Consider the following 22,417-nt stretch of genomic DNA (forward strand, 5'->3'; position numbering starts at 1 on the left):
TTTTTATAATAGCTAGCTATGTGTTTTTGTTACTATGACCACCATATCTTAGTAGCTTTAATAATGTAGCTAGCTAGGGAGCTAAATATTAATCTTTTAAATTCATGCATTTTATCAGGTAAGAATTAATTTAATATAAGTGGGAAAAGCGTGCTGGCTAGCTAGCTAGCTACCTCAATTTTTGGTGATGATTTGGATCTCTTTAATTGGTGCTGACTTTTTACTAGTTATCAAGCTAGCTAGCTAGCTACACATAATAGTGCTCTGAGAGTGTCTTTTTTTCTTAACTTGTCAGCAACAAAAAACCTTTGTCCTGCTTTACGTAGTTTTTCGATGAGGGGCTGGACACCCAATCTTCTGTTCTTTTAGGAAAAAGGGGGCTAAAATAACTTTCTAAACAACACTTTGTGATGCTACTTCTATCAGATAAAAAGATATTTGTCACAGGATTTTTTTATATTTTCTGCAGAAAAGTTGTCAAAGCGTGACAAAAGTTTATTGTTGCTTGCACCAAACAGTCAGGGTGAACTGATAATTAGCCTGCAGGGTGACAACTAATAAAATGAGAACGAAAGTAAGGATATTAAGGAGACAAATTGACATTTTTTAAGGATATTTTTCTGTGAACAAGATTAAAAAAATAAAAAAAATAAGGATAATTAAGGAGAAAACCAATTTTAGTTCTCTGTCTTTAATGTTACATACTATGTTCTATGATAAAAAAATTATACATATTTATTATGTATGCCCTGAAAGAAAGAAAATATAGGATTTCAGGTAACAGAGAAATATGTCTTATTTTACTGTTGGTGAACAATCCATGAACACATTTAAGGAGAATAGCTAAAATTTCAATTTTTTTAAGTACTGTAATGCTTCAAATAAACGCCCGGGGCGTTTATTAAATTTTTTGACATTTTGGGGGGGGGGGGGGGGGGCTTCTATTTGAGGGGGGCGTTTTAAAGAGGGGGCTTTTATTAATTTTTTTTTTGTTTTGTCGTTTTGCAATTTTTAAGGATACCTATAATATATATCTTCACAACAGAAAATAAAAGATATTCACATGTTTTAGAGAATGAACTTCAAAGCGAAAAGCTAAATTTCCAACCTTAAACCTAAGATTTAGGAAAAAAGTAAGTAAGTATACTTTTACTATCACCTCACATAAACTCCCCTTATGAGGGAGGGGCGTCTATTCGAGGAGGGGCGTTTATTTAAGGGGGCTTTTTTTCGAAGCATTACGGTATATTTAAGTACTTTTAAGGAATTTTTTCTAAGGTTATTTAAGGAATTTAAGGAGAAGTGGTCACCCTGGCCTGTAACAGAATATGTAATTAGCCAATGCAGGGTAATTAAACATTGATTTAAAAAATCTGACACATTTATTAATTCTGTGTTTACCTTTTATTGTTTCAATTTGACAATTTGAAATTTCAACTTTTTGGATTTCTCAAACAAAACAATGACTAATTCTTTTCTTCAAAATGAATAACTGCAACTAATCAGACTCTCCAAAAAGAAATTCAAATTCGAGAATTTCGATAATAAACCATAAAATTTGTTGAATTCGATAGTAATCGATTTCAACAAAATACATCCTGTATATATTGTCAACAGGTTTTACAGTTGTGTATTGCCTGCTTAGTATGTTACTTGTTTAATAAATATATAAAAAAAGCTTGGTTAAATTTATATACATACATTTATATATATATATAATATAACTTTAATGATGTACAACAGTGGCTTGTTAGAGATAGTTGAGAACTTCTGTTACTTATAGGTGATATGTTGGGCAGTGAAGGGGATGTTGGAAGAAGTGTTACTTGCAGGATAGGTTCTGCTTGGAAAAAGTTCAGAGAGTTACTTCCTTTGTTGACTAGTAGAGTCTTGTCAATTGAGGTAAAAGGTAGGTTGTATGAGGCATGTGTAAGAAGTGTTATGTTGTACGGTAGTGAGACATGGGCAGTGAAGCAGGAAGATCTTGACCGTTTAGAAAGGAATGATATGAGAATGGTTAGGTAGATGTGTAACGCCAGTCTGAGACAGAAAGAGTTCAGATGAGCTAAGAAGCAGGCTAAGTATCCGTAGAATTAAAGATGTTATCTAGATAAGAAGATTGAATTGGCTGGGGCACTTGGAAAGAATGGAGGAGGATAATTGGGTCAGAAAGTGTAGAGACTTGATAGTTCCTGGGGCAAAGCCCAGAGGCAGACCGAGACTTGGCAGGAGGTTATAAGGACAGACTTGATACAGAGGAAGTTGAGTTTAGATCTAACACAGTCTAGATCAGATTGGAAGAGGGTCTTTAATATACCCCGTCCAACCCATGCTAGCATGGAAAACGAACGTTAAGCCGAGAATGATAATGAATGATGATGAACTTGTGCATCACATGGCATTGATTTGTATCTTTTTAAGAAATTCCCTCTTCAAATCAAAGAGGCAAAGAGAGATAATAATTAAACAACCTGGTGTTAATTCAGTTGATGGTAAAATTGTATTCATGTTTCTCATTTTTAAAACGTACTTTCTTTTTTAGATCAACTGTTATCACACTATGCACCATCATCATTTTCAAAAAATCGTTAACAAGAGAGTAAATTTTGAAAGCCTATAAACTGAAATATTCAAATGCTAATATGTATTTATTGCTGAATTAATTGAATAATAATTCAATAAAATTGAACTTGTTTAAAAGTTATTATATTCGAATCGTCATGTTCATACATAACAAGATTTGTATCTGAAATTTCCAGAATTTTCCAGATTTTACTATTATTTTAGAATACTATATATATGTAAAAATTATTATTTTTTATTTTTTATTTATTAAATTGTATTTAAACATTGCAAGTTAGTTACAATAATAATTGAGAATACTAGTGATTTGTTTACCCCATTATTCTTCGTTTTCAAGGTCTACTTCAAATTTTAGAATCTTCCAGGCTAATGACGGAAATCTTCAAGCAGCAGGGCTTTCTGTTTTGTATTTGAAGTGTTTATGCAGAGCTACGATGTTTATGAGAATGTTTCGTTTCTGTTATCAATGTCTAAAACACCTAAAACGTCTGCATACCAGGTTGTTTTTTGTTCCCGTTTAAGCCTATTTCAGGGTCCCCAAAGCCCGTTTTAGCGAAAGACCCCAACTGTATTTTAAAATTTGATCTACTAAGAAAATTTGCTAGATCCGCCCCTGAGTGTGATCTTGTATTTGGAAAGTGGCCTTGTGGAGCTTGTGCAGCAAATGGGTTGGTGTGTGATGCAGTACTGCAATTGCACTTCATGAGTCTTTGTTTCAAGGCAGCATCCGCACTGAAGTTGCCACAAAAAATGTCAATTTAGCATTTCTTTCTCAAACCCACCTACCCATGTCAGAAATGTCAATATATGCAGAAAGCTCCATTTATGACAACAGCAAAACACAAAATCGTTCACAATAGATGTTACCTTGACAGTGGTCTTTTAAAAATGTCAATAATGGACTATATCATAATATTGTTTTTATTAAAAATACCTGGTATGACACATTTAGCAGTATCTATGTTACTTAAATTCATTCATAGTCCTGTTTCGGGGCATGCATGTGCACCACGCACATGCATGCCCAGAAACAGGACTATGATAAAGTGGTCTTCCAACAATAACTCAAATTATTAGAATGTCAATGAAATTTGCAACCAAAAAAAAAAGTTTTCACTTTTTCTATAACAGTTCTTTAAAGTCAAATTGCCATGAAAAAAACATTAAACTTGAAAACCTACCCACACACAAAAGTCAACAGTCCTTGCCACTAGCTTAAAATGGAATAACTTCCCAATTTTCTAGCTAGGAATTTTTAGAAAAAAATAATTATTTGACTTTTTCCACACTTACCTCCTTTGAAGTTTTAAGTGATCCTTCTGTTATAAGAGAGGAAGAATGCTTTATCGACCAAGTAAATACAACTATAATAGCAAAACAGTAGTTCATTATCCACAATATTTGATTGCTAACATTTTACTATGTTGTGTTGTTAAGCTGCCATGTTTATTCGGTTCCTTTCGATTCCGAGAACAATATGATGACTTGTATATATGTGCCCGGGGGTTGGACAAGATAATTTTATGCAAACCAAATGTAGTTTTTTTAACTGTTAGCTTAAGCTACCTTTGTTTTATATTAAAGAAAAATTCAACGCGTTTAGTATTTGAATTTATTTTAAAAAGAATTCTAAGCTATCGTTGACTCACTAAAATTTTTCTTTTGTCCCCCCGCTTAACAATTATTGTTTGAGTTAGTGACCGACAAAATAAAATTAATTTTACGGCAGCGATTACTCATTAATGTGATAACTGTAACATGCGCGCATGCGTATTATAAATATATTAATTAGGAAACTTATTTTTATTTCGTGTCCACATGCATAATTTGCACGTATTACGCAATATTTCTTTTTAGTTTCTTAACTTGTGACACTGTGATCCAGTTATTATTATTATTCTACACATTTTTCATTGTTATTATTTATTTATTTGATTGCTCTCACCTTTTTATCCCCAAAGAGACAAAATATAAACATAAATAAAACATAAAACAAAAATATAAGTTTGTAGCTTTTGCAGTATAATCAAATGCCTTTACCTAGAACATAGATGCTTGCAGACATGGCCGTGTTTTTTCATTCTATCACTTCGTTAAATTTTGTACTACATGTACTTGCATTAAACAACCTCTATCCCAGGGTCTGTTTCGTTGTCTCTTTTTTTATACCTAAACGGCGATAGCGCAGCGTGGGTGAGAGGATTTTCTATTCTTTCCGATATCCACAAGATCCATATGCATCGTCTAAGCGTCATTGAACATAACTAACGATGGATCCATTCAGATTGTCAGTCTTTAGACATCGCTTGAATATGAGTTAAACTAAGTTCCTGTTAAGTCGAATTTAATCTAAAATAAGATTATAGTTCGAGTTAAACCGAATTTTCAAGGGGTGGGGCAACAAATTTATTTTCTCCCAATTTTCTACGCGTGAATTATTTTTACCCACATGTTAAATTAGAAGTTTAACAGTAATAGTGCAATCGGCTGGATTCTAATCGCGCTAAAGCAAAAGAATCAATGGCGTGTCGATTTATGTGAGATAATTAAACAGAATTATACATTTTTTTATGTTTCCAGTAATAGCGCCATGGTTTTCTCTAAATCAACACCAAGCAAATCCAGTCTTTTAGCCTAATAAACATTTAATATATGTTCTTGAAATCATGCAGACAAATGAAATACTATTCTAAAGAGTCAATGAAGATGTAGTTTGAGCATTTCACGATGGCTTATATGAAAGAATGGACCATCATAGCTTCGCAACTTCTTCTTCGAAAAACGTTCTGGCGATAACCCTTCCCACCATATCAATAGTCTGGTTGGTGTATACCTTGGCATCTTTAGGAATTTTCAGAAGCCATCTTTCTGTACTTTCAAGCATTTTTACGGCAGCCTTTCAATTATTGGGCAGCAGATTCGGATTGCGTATCTATGGATATTTGATAACCCGATGATTTCCCTGATTGACCAGACCATCTTCAATAAGTTTTAATTCACGTTTATTCTTCTAGATATTAATTGTTGCTCCCTGTACCACACTTACATCCACCACACCTTGGTGTACAATTAATGCAAAGGCTTTCCGTCCCAAAGAAACTCTCCAGTGTTGAACATTGTAGGTGGTGTATGATCACATTATAAACAAGCTGGCGTGTTTTTTCTTGAAAGCAAGTTGTGTGAACCACCAATACAAGCACCAAATTTATTTCGTAGGATTAACAGATGGTTTTCAAACTGCTCACGCACCGGATGAAATCCAACATACTCGAGTTCAACTAAGACGTCCACATTTCCTTTTGGACGCCGAATGTCCCATTCAGTACTGTCCTTAACCAATTTAACAACACCAGAAAGATCATTTTCTTTGAGATTCGTTGACACATGAAACGCTCCGTCTGAGATTATCAGAAAGAGAAAAATACCTCTGGGGACGAGGTTGATAAAACAGGACTGTTGGGATTGTACCATCTTTGTCCTTAAAAGGTAAATCATAGAAATAAGATGATGCCGCATACCTGTTTCCTCCAACCTTAATAATTGATAAGTTTACCCTGCCCCTTCAGCCCAAGCCCTCTAGCCTTGGAAAATGTGATCAAGGAAACTGTGTAGCTAACATCCCATAAAACATAATTGTGTGGAATGGTTTTGTATGTCACCGGCATAACCTGTATTAAACAGGCACCCATCTCCTGTTGACGCGGCTGAACCATGAAAAGAAAAACACAATATGCATCAAATTAATGTGCCATTTCTCGATGATATTTTCCACAACCACCAGTTCCACATTGCTTGCGGAATCTACAGTAATAATGCATCTTTGCTCCAAAAGGAACTCAAGCAATCGTGGAAAATTGTCATGCTCGTTAACAATGCTGTTTTTCTTATTTACTTCTCTAACCCACTCAACTAATGCAACACGTTCTGACATTTTCTCCGCAATCAAATTTCGCGTTCCATGTCAATGCGCGCGAGATCACGGTAACCCTCTTTAATCATGTTCACAAACTCTGTGAACCTCTTGAAATCGCCATCTAATACAGGCCTGAAACGCATGATATCATTCAGAGGCATTTCTTATAAAACAAAATCCTCAATTGAAAGTAAAATATTTAGACGTACATGACAAACTAGACTGTATATTTAATTCGGTACTTCTAACTAAATTTGATGTGTGACACCATCAAAATGAATTTATTGGTATTTATGTTTCTTATAAAAAGGAAACACAATAATTTTGCCAATAAAAACTTGGACGGAGGGGCAAATTTGTGATATGGTGATAAAAACCAATGTACTCAATTTCTTTCATTCAACCTCGGCGGCAGGGCTCTCTGTTTTAAAAAATAATATATTAGGAAGCTAGATTGATCCCTTGATTTTATTTGCTTTACCCTTTCTAATCGTTTTTGCGTTGATAAAACTTGTTGTCAGATCTCTCTGGTGGAGAGCCTATCCCTCACTTTGGATATATTTGTGTGTAGTGAACTAGGTAATAGTTGAAACTTTATGTTTGAGAAAGAAACTTAATATTCAGTCTGATCGTAATTCTTTTCCCGGGATCCAACAAATGGTGCCGAGACCCGGGAAATTTTTAGAAAATCTAGTTCATAATTATGTAGGAAATCTTAGTGATTAAAATTAAACAGAAGATTATTCTTGTTGATTGGAGATTTTACCAAAGTTTATTGTTGTTGATTTATATTTTACAAACACGTGTTTAGTTATTCTTTTCTTACTTGGACATTTTTTACCGGAGAAATTTTTTTTCACAACCTTCACAAAGATGGAAGAACAAATTAAAACATGGAAAAGATCACGTGTTATGCACAGAGTAGTCGCTAAAAAATGTCTTTCTGAAACACATGCTATTTTGCAGCAAAACATAACGACAGAAACATTTCATAACTTAGAACAAGAACTTTTGACAAATGAGAAAATTCTTAACGAAAAGATGAACATTCTTAAGGATCTGGATGAGAAAATTTTATCGAATATTGATGAAGAACATGAAATGGAAAACGCTAGTTTGGACTGTTACGAATTTCAAAGAAGTGTAACGAAAGGTATAATTAATATTCAATCTTGGTTGAAGCGAACTCATTTGGATAGTGTGTCTACTATTTCGGCTGACGAAGCGCGTAGTTTTCATTCTGCCACTTCTTTCTCTAAGTCCGCGAAGCTTCCTAAATTAACCTTGCAAAGGTTTAGCGGCGACCCTTTAAGCTTCCAGTCATTTTGGGACGGATTTGAGAGTGCCATACACTCAAACGAAATGCTTGATGATATTTCGAGATTTAATTACTTAAAAGGACTGCTTGAAGGAAGCGCTAGTTTGAGCCTTCAAGGATTGGCGCTTACAACTGACAATTACAAGGTGGCTGTAAAAATTCTAAAGAAAAGATTTGGCGATACTCAAACTATTATCAGTGCTCACATGGATGCGCTCCTCAATATCGCACCTGCTAAAAGTTGTGATACGACAGAATTGCGCACAATTTTTGATTTGATAGAAGTGCATACCCGTAATCTTCAGTCTCTTGACGTTGAATCCAAGGCGTATGGTTCAGTCTTAATTTCTATTGTAATGAATAAACTACCAGGTGATTTTAAACTTGATATTACTCGTAAAATGCCGCAGGGAACATGGAAAATAGGCGACTTAATGAACTGCTTTTAAGAGGAACTCATGGCGCGCGAGCGCTGTTGTGCGATGGACCCTAACACAGGTTTTGCTTCCACATCCCCTTCTTCGACTCTTTTTGCTCAGCAATATAACGCTGAAAGAAACCCTCGGAAACAGCAGCATGGACGAGTCAACTCTATCTCCTGTTCTTATTGTAAGGGTTCCCATAATTCTAACAGGTGTACCGTAGTTACAGACGTCACAGCAAGGAAGCAAATCATTCGTGCTAAAAACAGATGTTTTAATTGTTTAAAATCCGGACATCTCGTTAGAAATTGCAACTCTAAAAACACGTGCTTTAAGTGCAAGGGAAGACATCATATCTCCCTCTGTGACGCTAAGGGTGGAGGAGAGCGAAACAAAAATAACAACGATGGACAGGTTCCGCATTCTCAGGATGATGAACAAAATCAATCATCAAATGTGAACGTCGTTGGTTGCCATAACAGTACACTCCTGCAAACAGCAAATGCGCACTTGTTAAATACTGACGAAAATTCCGTTGTTTTTTCTAGTTGTGTGCTCTTTAAAAACTGTTCGCAAAAATCATTCATCACAAGTAACGCAAAACAACGATTAAAATTAAAAATCATCCGCAGCGAGATTTTAAACGTAAAAGTGTTTGGCGTAAAGGTTAAAATTAAAAACGCCCATTCTAAAGATTATTCCGTAATCGAAGCGTATGTTATGGACATGATATGCTCACCTCTATCTAACCAAAGAGTCGATTTAGCGCAAACCCTTCTCTGACAATAAACAGATCGACGTTCTTATAGGTGCAAATTATTATTGGAACTTTGTAACAGGACAAATTATAAAAACCGAGAACGCTCTTACCACTGTTCAAACTATCCTTGGTTAGACGGACATTACCATGGAAACAAGATCATGAACAGATACCGGACAATTTCCAAAACAGTCGAAATCGGTTAACATCAGTCTTCCGCCGACTTAAGGCTAAGCCCGAGCTTCTGCAACAATACGACGACATCATTAAACAGCAAAAACGTGACGGTATCATCGAGCAGGTGACAGAGCCGCCACCGCCGCCAGGTAAAGTCCATTACTTGCCCCATCATTACGTCTTAAAGGAAGATAAGTCCACAACCAAGGTGCGCATTGTTTACGATGCTTCTTCAAATTCTCCGTCACTCAACGATTGCTTGGAAAAGGGTCCTTCTCTTCTTCCTCTACGTATGGACATCCTTATCCGTTTTGGGACCTACAAGGTTGCGGTAGCAAGCGACATTAAACAAGCATTTTTAAATGTGGCGATCAACACACCTGATCGTGACTTCTTACGCTTCCTATGGTTTGACGATATAACAAAAGAAAATCCTCAACTCATGATATACCGATACACTCGTGTAATCTTTGGAATGAACGCTTCACAGTTCCTTTTAGCTGCATCAATTATAAAGCACTTGGAGAAATACCAAAGTGCCGACCCTGACTTTGTGCTAGCTTTCTTAGAAAACCTTTATGTCGACGACAGCATTGGCGGAGGAGATACCAGCGATCAGGTGTTCACATTTTACCAAAAGGCAAAAGCACGGCTTAAGGAAGCTGGTTTAATCTTACGAAAATGGCGTTCTAACAGTCCAACTCTCCAAGCGCAAATCTCCAAATTCGAAATCGAGGATCCAGCTCCTCCCGATGAAAAAATCTTGGGCATCACATGGGATACGGCCAATGACGAAATGGAAATAGACCTGTCAAGACAAAAACAGTTAGCTCAATCCGACGTCCTTCTAACTAAACGCAACATCCTAAAAATCATCGCATCGATTTACGACTCAGTGGGTTTGGTTTCGCCCCTCGTTGTACCGTTTAAGATATTCTTCCAGAAGTTATGCACAACCGTAAACGATTGGGACCCTGAGGTTAGTGAGGAATTAAAGGACGAATGGAATTCGTTAATACAGTTATTTTCAATCTCGTCGAAACATCGATTGCAACGTTATTACTTCGCTAACTATCCTTTAAGTGATTTGAAAGACATCACCCTGCATGGGTTTTGTGATGCAAGTAAAAGATCATACGCTGCTGTTGTCTACATTATTGGAACGTTATCAAGCGGACGCTCTGTTGGACGCATTGTGTGTAGTAAAACAAAAGTATCCTCTCTCAATGAACTGTCTATCCCTAGACTGGAGCTTCTCTCATGCTTACTTCTTTCTTCCTTAATTTCGTGCATTAGTCAGTCGTTAGGTAGCGCCGTTCCAGTAGCTTTGAAATTTTGTTGGAGCGACTCAATTGATGCCCTATGTTGGGTTAGAAATAATAATTCTAGTAAGCAATTTGTTAAGAACAGAGTGACAAAAATTAGGGATTTAACGCCTCCAGCTATGTGGAGATTTTGTCCTGGAAAGTTGAATCCTGCTGATTTACCATCTCGTGGTGTGAACAAGGCGAATAAAAACAATTGGTTTCAAACATGGACTGTCGGACCTAGTTTTATATATGAAGATCAACTACAATGGCCGGAAGAACCAAATAATAATAAAATAAAAATTACAAGCGTTAATTCCGGGACCGTTGATCCTGGGCAGTCAGTCAAGGATCAACGGCCCAACAGTGTTTCTAATAAATTTACTACCCCGCATTCTGTACTGTCCCACCAGAACTTACACACTGTAAAAATGTTTGTTCTACTAAGCCTGTTTTATCTGATGAATGTCCTGCTATTTGCAAACGGACCGTGGACCTTGAGGATCATCTTCAAGATCAACGGCCCAGCCTTAGACAACGGACTGGGGACGTTGGGGTTCGACCCCAAGGTCAACAGCCCTATTTTTCAGGTAACATAATAAATTCAAGAACTCTACCTATCGAGGAGCTGGTCAACTCCACATCTGTAAACCTACGACGAATATTTGACGTCGAACGATTCAGCTCAATGCACAAACTTTTGCGCGTTAGTTAAATAATACTCTTGGGCTTTTTATTGACAAAGATGACATCATCCGCTGCAAAGGACGACTCCTAAATGCCAACTTGCCTTACGACTCTAAATATCCCATCTTGTTGCCTGGTGACTCGTACCTGTCAACGTTAATTATACGAAGAGTCCATCAACAAACCTTTCATGCAGGTGTGGAACACACGCTTTGTCGCATTAGAGAAAATTATTGGATTCTGCAATGTCGAAAATATGTACGTGCTATTGTAAACAAATGTGTTTACTGTAAAAGGTTGTTTGGGAAGGCTTACAAGTCTACAGAATCTGCCAACTTACCCCCTTTCGTGTTTCTGCAAGCTATCCATTTGAATCTACAGGAGTGGATTACTTGGGACCACTCATGGTCAAACCTATATTTAACGAAGATCAAAGTGCAATGTTTCCGGTACATGTTGCACTATTTACCTGCGCTGTTACTCGGGCAGTCCATCTGGATATAGTACCCGATCAGTCAGCCTCGTCGTTTATACGAACTTTAAAACGATTTCTAGCCAGACGCGGCATACCTACGTTAATGATTTCCGACAACGCAACGTGCTTTAAAAACGAAGAACTTAGGTTAAATGAAGAGTTATCGAAATTAAACCTAAGTTCTTCGTTTGGAAATATATAGTTGAAGCAGCCCCATGGTGGGCGGATTTTGGGAACGTTTGGTTCAATCTGTTAAAAGGTCATTAACAAAGGCCTTGTTTCGAAGTAGTATATCTTATGAAGAACTTCAAACGGTGCTATGCGAAGTTGAAAGCCTTCTTAATTGTAGACCTTTAACATACGTCTATAACGATGACATCGAAGAGGTGCTCACTCCATCACATTTAATGCATGGTCGCAACATATGTAGGCCTTGTGTTCAGTCTGGAGATGCGGACGAACTTGATAGCAAGGCAAAACTTTCAAAACGAATGATGTACATAAAGACCTTAAAGGAGCATTTTTGGAATCGATTCAGTAACGAATACATAACCAATTTGAGAGAGTTTCACGCACAAGGACCAAGTCACAGTCGTTCTGTTGAGCTTGGAGAAATAGTCATTATTCATTCTGATAAGAAGCGCATCAATTGGCGTATGGGAAAGGTGACGTAACTTATTACGAGCAGGGACAATAACGTCCGTGCAGCTATAGTTAAAGTGTTTACGCCGTATACCAAAGTCATAACTATATGAAGCGACCAATTGAAAAATTGTATCCCTTAGATGTAAAGAGCGTTGAATCTGTGAGTTACGAGGAGAAACAAGAAAGTATAAAAATTATGGACAGCGATATGACAATTATAGCCGATGACACTGCAACGGAACACCCCAGAAGGATTGCAGCAGACAATAGCATTCTTATATGACGTATTCTGGGGCAAACCTCACATTGTATATACTCTTTAGTTTTTATGTATCTTAACGTAGTACTTGTTGAACACTTTTGTTCAAGGGGGGAGTATGTCAGATCTCTCTGGTGGAGAGCCTCCCTCACTTTGGATATATTTGTGTGTAGTGAACTAGGTAATAGTTGAAACTTTATGTTTGAGAAAGAAACCTAATATTCAGTCTGATCGTAATTCTTTTCCCGGGATCCAACACTTGTGTCGTGTCACAACTTGTTTCTTGAAATCAGAACATTTACAAGGTCAATATGTCAATCTGAATTCAGTGGCGGATTTAAGCTAGTCTAAAGCTAGTCGGGTGGACGTACTTAATTTTCGTCAAAAGGCTTGTTGTTGCAATTTCAAAAAGTATTTCGCTTAAGCACAAAAATCTTCCAGAGTGGCTTTCGTAATATGCTCTGGGTTGAATTTCTATAGAATTTCTACATACTAATCGTTATCCCGTGGAAAATCCACGGGTTCGCCCGTCGCAGCTAAGCTACCATTTTGCGTGACAGACAGACAGACAGACAGACGTATACGGGCATTATAATATAGACTAGTCGTTAGCCCGTGGAAAATCCACGGGTTCGCCCGTCCTTTTTATACCGCATTGCGTGCTTCTCGCTACTGCGCAGCTATGCTACCATTTTGCGTGACAGACAGACAGACGTATACGGGTATTATAATATAGACTAGTCGTTACCCCGTGGAAAAATCCACGAGGTCGCCCGTCCTTTAAATTAACCCATTTCAACAAAGTGGACAGAAATATATTGACGCGCATTTTGAAAATTTCGTGTTTCCGTGTTATGGCAAATATCATTTTATTTTGCGGAACAAGTTTTTGTAAAAGTTAAAAAATTAATCGTGACACCGAGCTGAGCGCTTAGTACAGTTAATCGGTGCTGCACAGACGTATAGGGTTAATACCCTTTTGAAAAAAACTTTCTCGCAGACTCTGTTTAAATTAGCTAAAACACAAGAAAAAGTCCATTACTAACACAGGGCTGAGCAGTTAGTTCAGGTAAACAATGTTGTCTATCCGTACAGGCGTGATACTCGAGAAAGTTTAAAAATTAGTACAGGTTTTACAAAAAACGTGCTTAAAACTGGGCTAACCGCTTAGTACAGTTAAACAGAGTTCAACAGGCGTATAGAAGTACCCTTTTCCAAAAAAACTTCATTGCAACTTTGGTTTAAACAATTGCTCAGCCATTTAATTTGCAGAAAAAGTTTCAGGAAAATAACTGCATATAGCATAAGAATTATCGCTTAAGAATATTGTTGTAGTCAAACTGCATTTTTATCTTTATGCTCTCACTCTTTAGCCAAAGATAGGAGCTAGCTAAATGGCTACAGCCTCAACATAAAAATAAATGTTGGGTAGGATAAAAAGCTCTTAGACCATACAGATTAGTAATAAGTAAGGCTCTAGCTAGCTAGCCTTCAAAATCTTCGTGTTATACATGAGCATAGGGGTACTATTATTTTCCAAAAGTCCTTATCCCTTCGGAGTTAAAAGAAATCAGCCCGGTTCTGTTTAAGTTTTTAAAACAGTAATAAAAGTGGTCGCTGCCAACTGCATTGAGCTTAGCATAAGAATTGTTAAGAATTGTGTTGCAGCAAAACTCCATTTGACTACTTTCACTTGCAGCCAAACTGCATTTGGGTACTTTCACTTTTTAGCCAGAGGTAGCTAAAAGGAGGTAGCTAGATAGACTCAACTTCAACACAAAAATAAAGAACAATATACCAAACTGAATAAAAACTTTAAAAGAATAGGAATAAATAAAGATAGCTAGCTATAGCTAGCTGCCTCAAAATCTGCGTTTTGTAGCTAGCCAAAAACTTAAAATTGGTTTGTTTAAGATTTATACGTAGCTAGAAAACGTGATGAAATATTCACCTTAACATGTGAAAACAAACTAAATAATCGTATAGGATAAGAAGTACCCAGAAGAAATAAGGAGGACTGAAAGGACACCTACAAACTTCACACCATCAGTTCCAAACTATAAAGGCCTTCGTAGGGGTAGCATGTTTCCTCCCGTCGGCATGTTGAGGCCGCGAAGCACTTGGATTGGTCATTAGTGAAAATGGAGCCTCGTGATTGGTTTATTACGCGTGAGCGGCAAAGCAAGGCCGGTAAAAAAACGGGGTCTGCCCGGGATTCGAAATAAAGCTGCAGGGCCGCGGGGATTTTCGGCGGGTCTCTCTACTTGCTCCACCATGTTGCGCAGAGACAGACAGACGACGGCTATTACTAGCCATAGTTACCACTAATGCGCCCCGAATTACTAATAACGATTTCAAACATTCAAATTTAGAACGGGATTTAAAATTAAAATGGAAAATGGTGGACGTTTGAAATCTATAAAAACTGCAGTGTTAGAACTTATTAATTTCGTTATTTTCACATTTGGCTAAGGCTCTATCTATAAAGTTAGATCTTGATTAAATATATGTACACTTTAAACGCCTCTAGCCTTCTTGTTGTGTAATTTCACGTAATCATTGCTTTTGATTTTTGGTTAAAATTCGTTCAAAAGACTTACGCATACATTTTTGACTTATCAAATCTCCAAAAATTCTTGTGCTGTAATAACAAATTGTGTCTGAAAGCTATTCTGCTGAAACATTTTCCGCCAAATATGACGAATATGATAGAAATGCAGTACGGAATTGCATAGAGGCTTGTGAATAAGCTTATTGCCCAGGGGAAAATTTTTAAATAAAAAGCCCTGCGACTTGAAGATTTCCGTCATTAGCCTGAAAGATTCTGAAATTTGAAGTAGACTTTAAAACGGAGAACAATGGGGTATATAAACACATCATAAGTATCCTAATTCTCAATTATTATTGTAATTAACGTAAAATACAACTTGATAAATAAAAAATAAATTTTTTTTTACATATATATAGTATATATTCTAAAACAATAGTTAAAACTTTAACTGGATTTTTTTATAACTCATCTCGAAAATTCCAGGATGCAGGATTGCTATGTATGAAATTCACGATTTGAATATATATAATAACTTCTGAACTATTTCAATTTCAATGAATTATTACTCCGTTAAGTTACCAATAAAATCCTTAAAAATTTCTCTCGTTGAAGATTTTTCGAAAATGCTGATGGTGCATGGTTTGATAACAAATGATCTGAAAAAGAAAGTATATTTAAAATTGAGAAAGAAGAATACAATTTTACCAGAACTGAATTAATACTAGGTTGTTTAATTATTGTCTACTTATCTGATTTAAAGTTAGAATTTATTAAAAAGATACAAATCAATGCCATGTGATACACAAAAGGTATACTATATAAATAAAAATATATATATAAATTTAGTCAAGCTGGCTTTGATATCATTGTTAAACAAGTATAATATTAAGCAGGCGATACAAGATTTTCAAACCTGTGGACAATACAGGACTTATTTTGTCGAAATCGATTTATTGAATTTTACAAATTTGATTGTTTATTATCGAGGAAATTGATTGGTCATTGTTTTCGAATTGAATTCAACAAGTTGATACAAAAAAGGGTAGACACTCAATTAATAAATTTGTCAGATTTGATAAATCAACAACATTTATAATTTCAAGAAAAAACATGAAAAAGTGAAGAAAACAAAGAAACCTGTAACATACTGTGGGTAGCGTCTAGTTGTACTGCAAGGGCTAACTATGTTATGTTATTGGTTAATTTATCAGTTCAACTTGACTGTTCCGTGCAATGAACAACAATATTTTTTCATGATTCAACAAATATCTTTTTATATATATTCTTGCGGTCGGATTCGTGTCAACCAATCACGGGCCAGTATTCCGGTTAAGCAGCCATTATGAAATGGGGTACAAATGCCGTTATTAATGTTTTTGTGGTGAAATCTTCATAAATACAATACTGGATTTTTCAAGGAATTCTTTTTTTTTAGTCAAATCTTTAATATGTTTTAGATACTGCTTAATTTTTGCCATTTTGCGACATTTTAACGACGTTTTACTTGTAAATTCTGTTTAAGTAAGGTTGCTACTTTGAAGGTTTGACCGTGAAAAGTCCACTTTGTTCTCCATCGGATAGCAAAGAAGGAGAACATTCTGACCGCAAGAATACATGATAGCAGCCTCACAAAGGTTCCTTTAGAAGTTATTTTACTCACCCAAAACGCCTATACTTTTTACGGTGTATGTGGCATATCAGCACCCTCGTTGATAAAATTACATAGGGCAGGATAAAAGTTTTTTGTTGCTTGCGACTTTTGAAAAAAAGGGACTCTAATGAAAGCACTATTTTGTGCAGTTCTAGCTTGATAGCTGTAGTACAAGTAAGAGTAGTTTTACGACTATTACCTAATAAAATGCAAGAATTTAAAAATAAGTATTTAGCTCCCTAGCTACATAAGTAAAGCTATTACAACAAGCCAGACCCTCGGGAAGGGGAGACCAACAAAATGTAAGAAAATAGTCATTGCCATACACGGAATCTTCTGTTCTTGATTGAATTTAAATTGTAATACATTTATAAATTGCGGCCTTTGGATCAACGCCATAAACCGTTCTGAGTTTAATTTCATGTAAGATATAAGTAATCCTTCTACTTACTTACTGTTAACAAGTTTGGCAACAACGTGGATAAACAAAAAAAATCTTTTCTTGAAGATAAATTCACGTGCAGCGACATTCAAGCACATTAAACGAGACAATATTACAAAGCCTCAAATTAACATAACAAAAGAATCTCGATAAACATTTTTTATGGCAGTCAAATCTTCAGAGACAACAAGGACACCAAGACAAAAAAAGTTTTGCTCGATGGGTGTTTTTTTTGTCTTGGTGGTACCAAACACACTGGTTGTGTTATATCAGATCCGGGTTGGATGACCGAGCAGAAGTCCCCCGCGAAGTAAAGAGTGGAAAATTTTTTTGCCATACACAACACAAACACTATATACCCGCGGTCCACTAAATGTGCGCCCCTTCGGTGGGGCGCAATTACAGAGACTAGCCGTTAACCCGTGGAAAAATCCACAGGGTCGCCCGTCCTTTATATATCGCATTTCGTGTTTCTGTAACGGGACGCGGTTTTCGCGGACAGACAGACAAAATACGGCTATTATTAAAGAGACTAGTCGTTAACCCGTGGAAAAATCCACGGGGTCGCCCGTTGCGTTCGCTCGTCCCTTAAATTTACCCTTCGCAACAAAGTGGATAAAAATATATCGCATTTGATATTCGTGCGCATTTTAAAACTTTCGTGTTTCCGTTACGGGACGCCGCTTTCGCGGACACACAGACAGACAGACGACGGCTATTATTAAAGAGATAGCCGTTAACCCGTGGAAAAATCCACGGGGTCGCCCGTCCTTTATATCACGTATTTCGTGCTTCCGTAATACGACGTTTTTCTCGCAGACAGACAGACAAAATACGGCTATTATTAAAGAGACTAGCCGTTAACCCGTGGAAAAATCCACGGGGTCGCCCGTCCTTTATATACCGCATTTCGTGTTTCCGTAACAGGACGCGGCTTTCGCGGACAGACAGACAAAATACGGCTATTATTAAAGAGACTAGCCGTTAACCCGTGGAAAAATCCACGGGGTCGCCCGTCCTTTATATACCGCATTTCGTGTTTCCGTAACAGGAAGCGGCTTTCGCGGACAGACAGACAAAATACAGCTATTATTAAAGAGATAATACAGACATGCATGTATTATATAGTTGAGCGCATATTCATCAATGATGTGGCGTAATACGTAAGAAGCTGCTTAATTATCCTGCGAGTAACTTCGCATGTTGTTTTATTAGGGGCAAAAAATTCAGTTATTTGCTTTAATTCACTGTAAAAATTGTAGCGTATACCCCCTAATTTAATCTCGCCGTACTTCGACTTACTTTTTGTATTATTAGGGGGTGAAAAATATAAATAATGGTAACATGTGACCGTAAAAATCATAAGCCAACCCCCTAATTTTAACACAAGTAAGTCGAATAAGGCGAGAATATTCATTAAGGGGTAGTGACTTGTGAAATACCGTTAAAAACCGTTAAAAACAAAAACAAATGATGCTTTACCTCGTCGCACAATAATTTTTCGAAACAAAAATAAAATAATAAACAACATATTTACTTTTGTAGATTTATTATCAAGGTCATAAAACAGCAAGGAAATAAGAACTTGACAAAAATTGTAAAACTACCCCCTGATAAATTTATTGCAACTGACTTGTGAAGAGATTTCCATGCTGAACTGAATATGAAGCTTTGGAGCTGTAGCATGGTGTTTTTCGTACAAAGTTTTTTTGTCAGCTGGATAAAGAAAACGCATGATGTTTTTTTATTAAAGCTTTGCTCTTAGCTAAGTTGGATAAAGAAAGTTGTTGTGCCTGGCACTGCGAATTTTCGAATTAAGCATTAACGATTTTAGCTTAAAAGAATGGTTTACTTTACAAGACCTCGAAAAATACTATTTTCTGGTGAACTTTGTTTATCGATGAATGGTGTTTAGGTAGAAGTAGATTTTGTAATGTTTCTAATGTGTTTTTAGCTAGTTAGAATGTAGATAAATTGTGCAGAAAAACTTTCATATTATTTTTGAACTAGTAAGATAAACAATCACTGAGCTATAAAATTTTTGTTAGTTATATAAAAACGGAAAATGCCTTATTCACTTAAAAAATGTAATTTATATTTAATAAAATATAATTTTATGTTGTCTTGTATAAATTTTATTCTGCTTTTTTTTCTCACATACGCTTTCATAAAACGGTATTCTTATTCGGCCGGTCACCAAAAATCTATTGAAATATGCTCTCCAGCGTAGAGTACCATGCGATATACAAAAATATGTAGTTCTTAAAAAAATGCCTCCTGGATAGAGGGTTAAAATAACTCGAGATTTTTTTCAAAGCGTGCAGAAATTTGGACCTCAACACGGTGAGCAAACCGGTCACTTTATGAAACATGTTATTTTAAGTAAACCGGCTTAAATCTCGGTATAAAATTGGCTAATATATAGACCTCATATCGGCTTTAATGTGTTTTTAAAGTGGGATTTTATGCGCTAAGTAAAAAACGCCCTTAAACGCCTTGCGGTCTTTTAACGCCGATTTATTAGTGACTTTGTAAAAAAATGGACTAACTTGTTTAAATTCCTGTATCCCCGCACCTGGAATTAAACTTTAGAAACTTTAAACTTTAGTCAAATCAAGGAGGTTCTCTCTTTAAACCTCCTTGATCTGACTTTAACAATTATCGGCCCATATTCTGCATTATTTATAGCATATTTTATTTTTGAGTGCAATTTCAAAAATGACAGACAGTCTGGATTTCGAAGGCTCTCTTCAAAAGCAGTCGTTGTCTCGAATTTTATAGTAACTGAATTTGGCCAACAAAACTGTTCGCAGCTAATTGGCATTCGACACAAAATTGTTGAAAATATTAGGTGTTTTGACATCAGAGGTGCTTTCTATAATTTGTTTTATACTTTCTTATTCTTCTTAAAAGATCGCATGGCTCGTGAATAAAATAGGTTCTAGCCTTCGTACGTGTTTACTTTTATTTATTGACGAACTATTAGGGGCTCCTCACATCGGGAATAGGGGGGCGCCTCCTGAATATCTTTTAACCAGAAGGAGCTGTGAAAATAATATTTAGCACACATGGCCTTTGATAAGATACATAAAATTCGTCATGCATAAGTTTTGATGAAAACTGGTTGTCAATAAACCCATTCTCAAAATAAAGCTAAACATATTTCTTATTTTGCGTTATTTTAATGTTTTAGTTGGTGTAGGAATTTTTTCGCGTTAAATTCATTATTGTTAATTTTTTACCTCCTTAATTTGCTGAAAAAAGGTAATCATGAATTAAATAAGCTCATAACTTTGAAATTCTTTCCTTATCAACACATGTTTTGGTCTTCTCGTTATTTTCTATATTAGACAGTTATATTTCTTACTATTGAATCAGATACTGAGAACTACAAAATGTTGTCTAGCACATATCTTCCAACTTTCCTTTAGGAGGGTTCGGTCCGAAGACGAACTTGAATTAAATCTTGCGATTTCGTGAGTTTTCGCTTTCCCGAAAACTGTTAGATATCGGGTAAAAACACTGGCAAAAAAAAGGATACAAGGTTTCTTTTCTCAACAGATTACCTTTGTGATTTGCAACACTCCTAAAGTGAGGATAAACACATTAAAGTGATCAATATTGCGCAATATTTAGAAGCGTTTTGCACGCGCTGAGCGTTTTAAAAAACGAAAACATTTTAACTTTTTTAAGAATATTGTAAGCGCTGCAGAGTATAATGACATAGAATCATGATTTCGAGCAATGAATTTGTTTGAATCGCAGCTATTTTGAATTTGTGCTCGAATACTCTTTCCAGTGGACACTGTGCCGCTATGACGCACGACCGCGCAGCGCTTTGTGATGGAAGTGGACTTTCACCTTCAAAAGATGTCCATTTTAGAAATGTTCCGCTGTTTATTTTTATATTCTTCGCACCCTGGGATTCCAAAAAGATACATTAATACATAGAGTTGGTATTGACTATATTAAGCTGATATAATCAGAACCTACTCACGATTACATTCCAAAAGTATATTTATAAATTTCGCAGGATTTACAAAATTTGCGGAAAATTCACGAATTTAAATGTTCATTTTTTTATCTACAGAGAATTTTTGTGTGCAGGGGAGGAAGGAGTTTAAAGGTTTTCTGCTGCTCATAGCTTTTGTGAACTTTCGCAAATTAAACCATGGGAATTAAAAAAGTTTAAAATCATGATAGTATAGAGTAACCGCTTAACATGTGGAACCCCGGAATTCCAGCAATAGCCTAAAATTTAATCTCTCTAAAACGCGTTCTAACAAAATTTTTTTTTTTTTCATTAATTTTTCCACCTTGTGCCCAGATTTAGTTTTGATTACACAGGAAACTAAAAGCCTCTGTTCCAACAAATATTTGGAATACACCTTTCCCGAGACTTATTCTTTTGATGTGCCGCAACTTTTTCTGTTGAGTTTTATGAAAAACGGACAACAGATTTGAATTCCTTATCAAAAATGTCATAAATAAAGAAAATTTCGAAACAATGCAGCAAGTAAACAACCTGCTATTCTAATTTAAAGATTTGTGGCATGTCCATCCTTTTTTTGAAAACGAGGCGGGACATGGTAACTTGAGCATTAAGAAGACTTTAATAACTGTGATATATATCTCCTCAAAATAGCACTTTCTGTTGGCGTATCAAGTTAAACTTTTACACATAAATTAAACAAACTATGCTGAATTCAAATATGGTATTCATATTTTACGAGTTTAAAAAAATTATGACTCATGGTCTCGGGAAAGGTGTATAAATGTTTAAAGTTTTACGCCAACTCGACACATCATTTCTCACATCAATTTTTTAAAGTTTTTTTTTTTTACATTTTGTCCGACTGAGTAGATAGAGTCTTCTTTGGTCGTACTTTTTAGTGATAAAAGCCACTTCCATAAAGTAGAGGAAAGGACTATAAAAAAGCTGCTAAATTACCGGAAACGACGCAAAATGATAGATCATCATCAAAGCACTTTAATTCAATCATCAAGAGAATGACATAAGTCATGAATGACGGCTGTGGAATTCAAACAACCACACAAAGAAGAAATGTCGACTTTATTGAGTCACATCTTTCCCACTTTTATTATATGACGACGTATCTCGTCCCCAATGCTTTTTGTACAACCATGCTCCCTTTCTGACAATTTCGAAGAAATAGAAGTCTCGCTGTCCAAGATTGTAAGAAATAGAAAAAGAGCCCTGGGGACA

General features: G+C 36.0%; 2 protein-coding genes across 2 annotated transcripts in view; one reads left to right on the forward strand and one right to left on the reverse strand.

The window, feature by feature from the left end:
• The window catches only part of LOC130636040 (transmembrane protein 145-like), a 31,637-nt gene extending 27,571 nt beyond the window's left edge, over positions 1-4,066 (reverse strand). Inside the window, exon 1 of the mRNA XM_057445624.1 lies at positions 3,877-4,066. Coding sequence (XP_057301607.1) covers positions 3,877-3,972 — 96 coding nt within the window. The 5' untranslated portion in view covers positions 3,973-4,066. The remainder of the gene's footprint in view (positions 1-3,876) is intronic.
• A 4,230-nt stretch (positions 4,067-8,296) lies between these two features.
• On the forward strand, positions 8,297-11,844 carry LOC130636893 (uncharacterized). Its single transcript, XM_057446743.1, has 5 exons — positions 8,297-8,949; positions 9,132-10,878; positions 10,929-11,070; positions 11,226-11,463; positions 11,529-11,844. The coding sequence occupies exons 1-5, from the start codon at positions 8,297-8,299 to the stop codon at positions 11,842-11,844; spliced, it is 3,096 nt and encodes a 1,031-aa protein (XP_057302726.1).
• Positions 11,845-22,417: the final 10,573 nt, after the last annotated feature.

Source organism: Hydractinia symbiolongicarpus, chromosome 3 (genome assembly GCF_029227915.1).
Source record: "Hydractinia symbiolongicarpus strain clone_291-10 chromosome 3, HSymV2.1, whole genome shotgun sequence".
Lineage (NCBI taxonomy): Eukaryota > Metazoa > Cnidaria > Hydrozoa > Anthoathecata > Hydractiniidae > Hydractinia > Hydractinia symbiolongicarpus.

What these genes read in the sequence shown, in the direction of transcription:
- LOC130636893 (XM_057446743.1), top strand. Translation starts at nt 8,297, where the DNA reads ATGGACCCTAACACAGGTTTTGCTTCCACATCCCCTTCTTCGACTCTT. An exon ending in AATTTACTACCCCGCATTCT is followed by an intron (nt 10,879 to 10,928) that starts GTACTGTCCCAC and finishes TGTTCTACTAAG; the next exon opens with CCTGTTTTATCTGATGAATG. An exon ending in TCAACAGCCCTATTTTTCAG is followed by an intron (nt 11,071 to 11,225) that starts GTAACATAATAA and finishes TTATTGACAAAG; the next exon opens with ATGACATCATCCGCTGCAAA.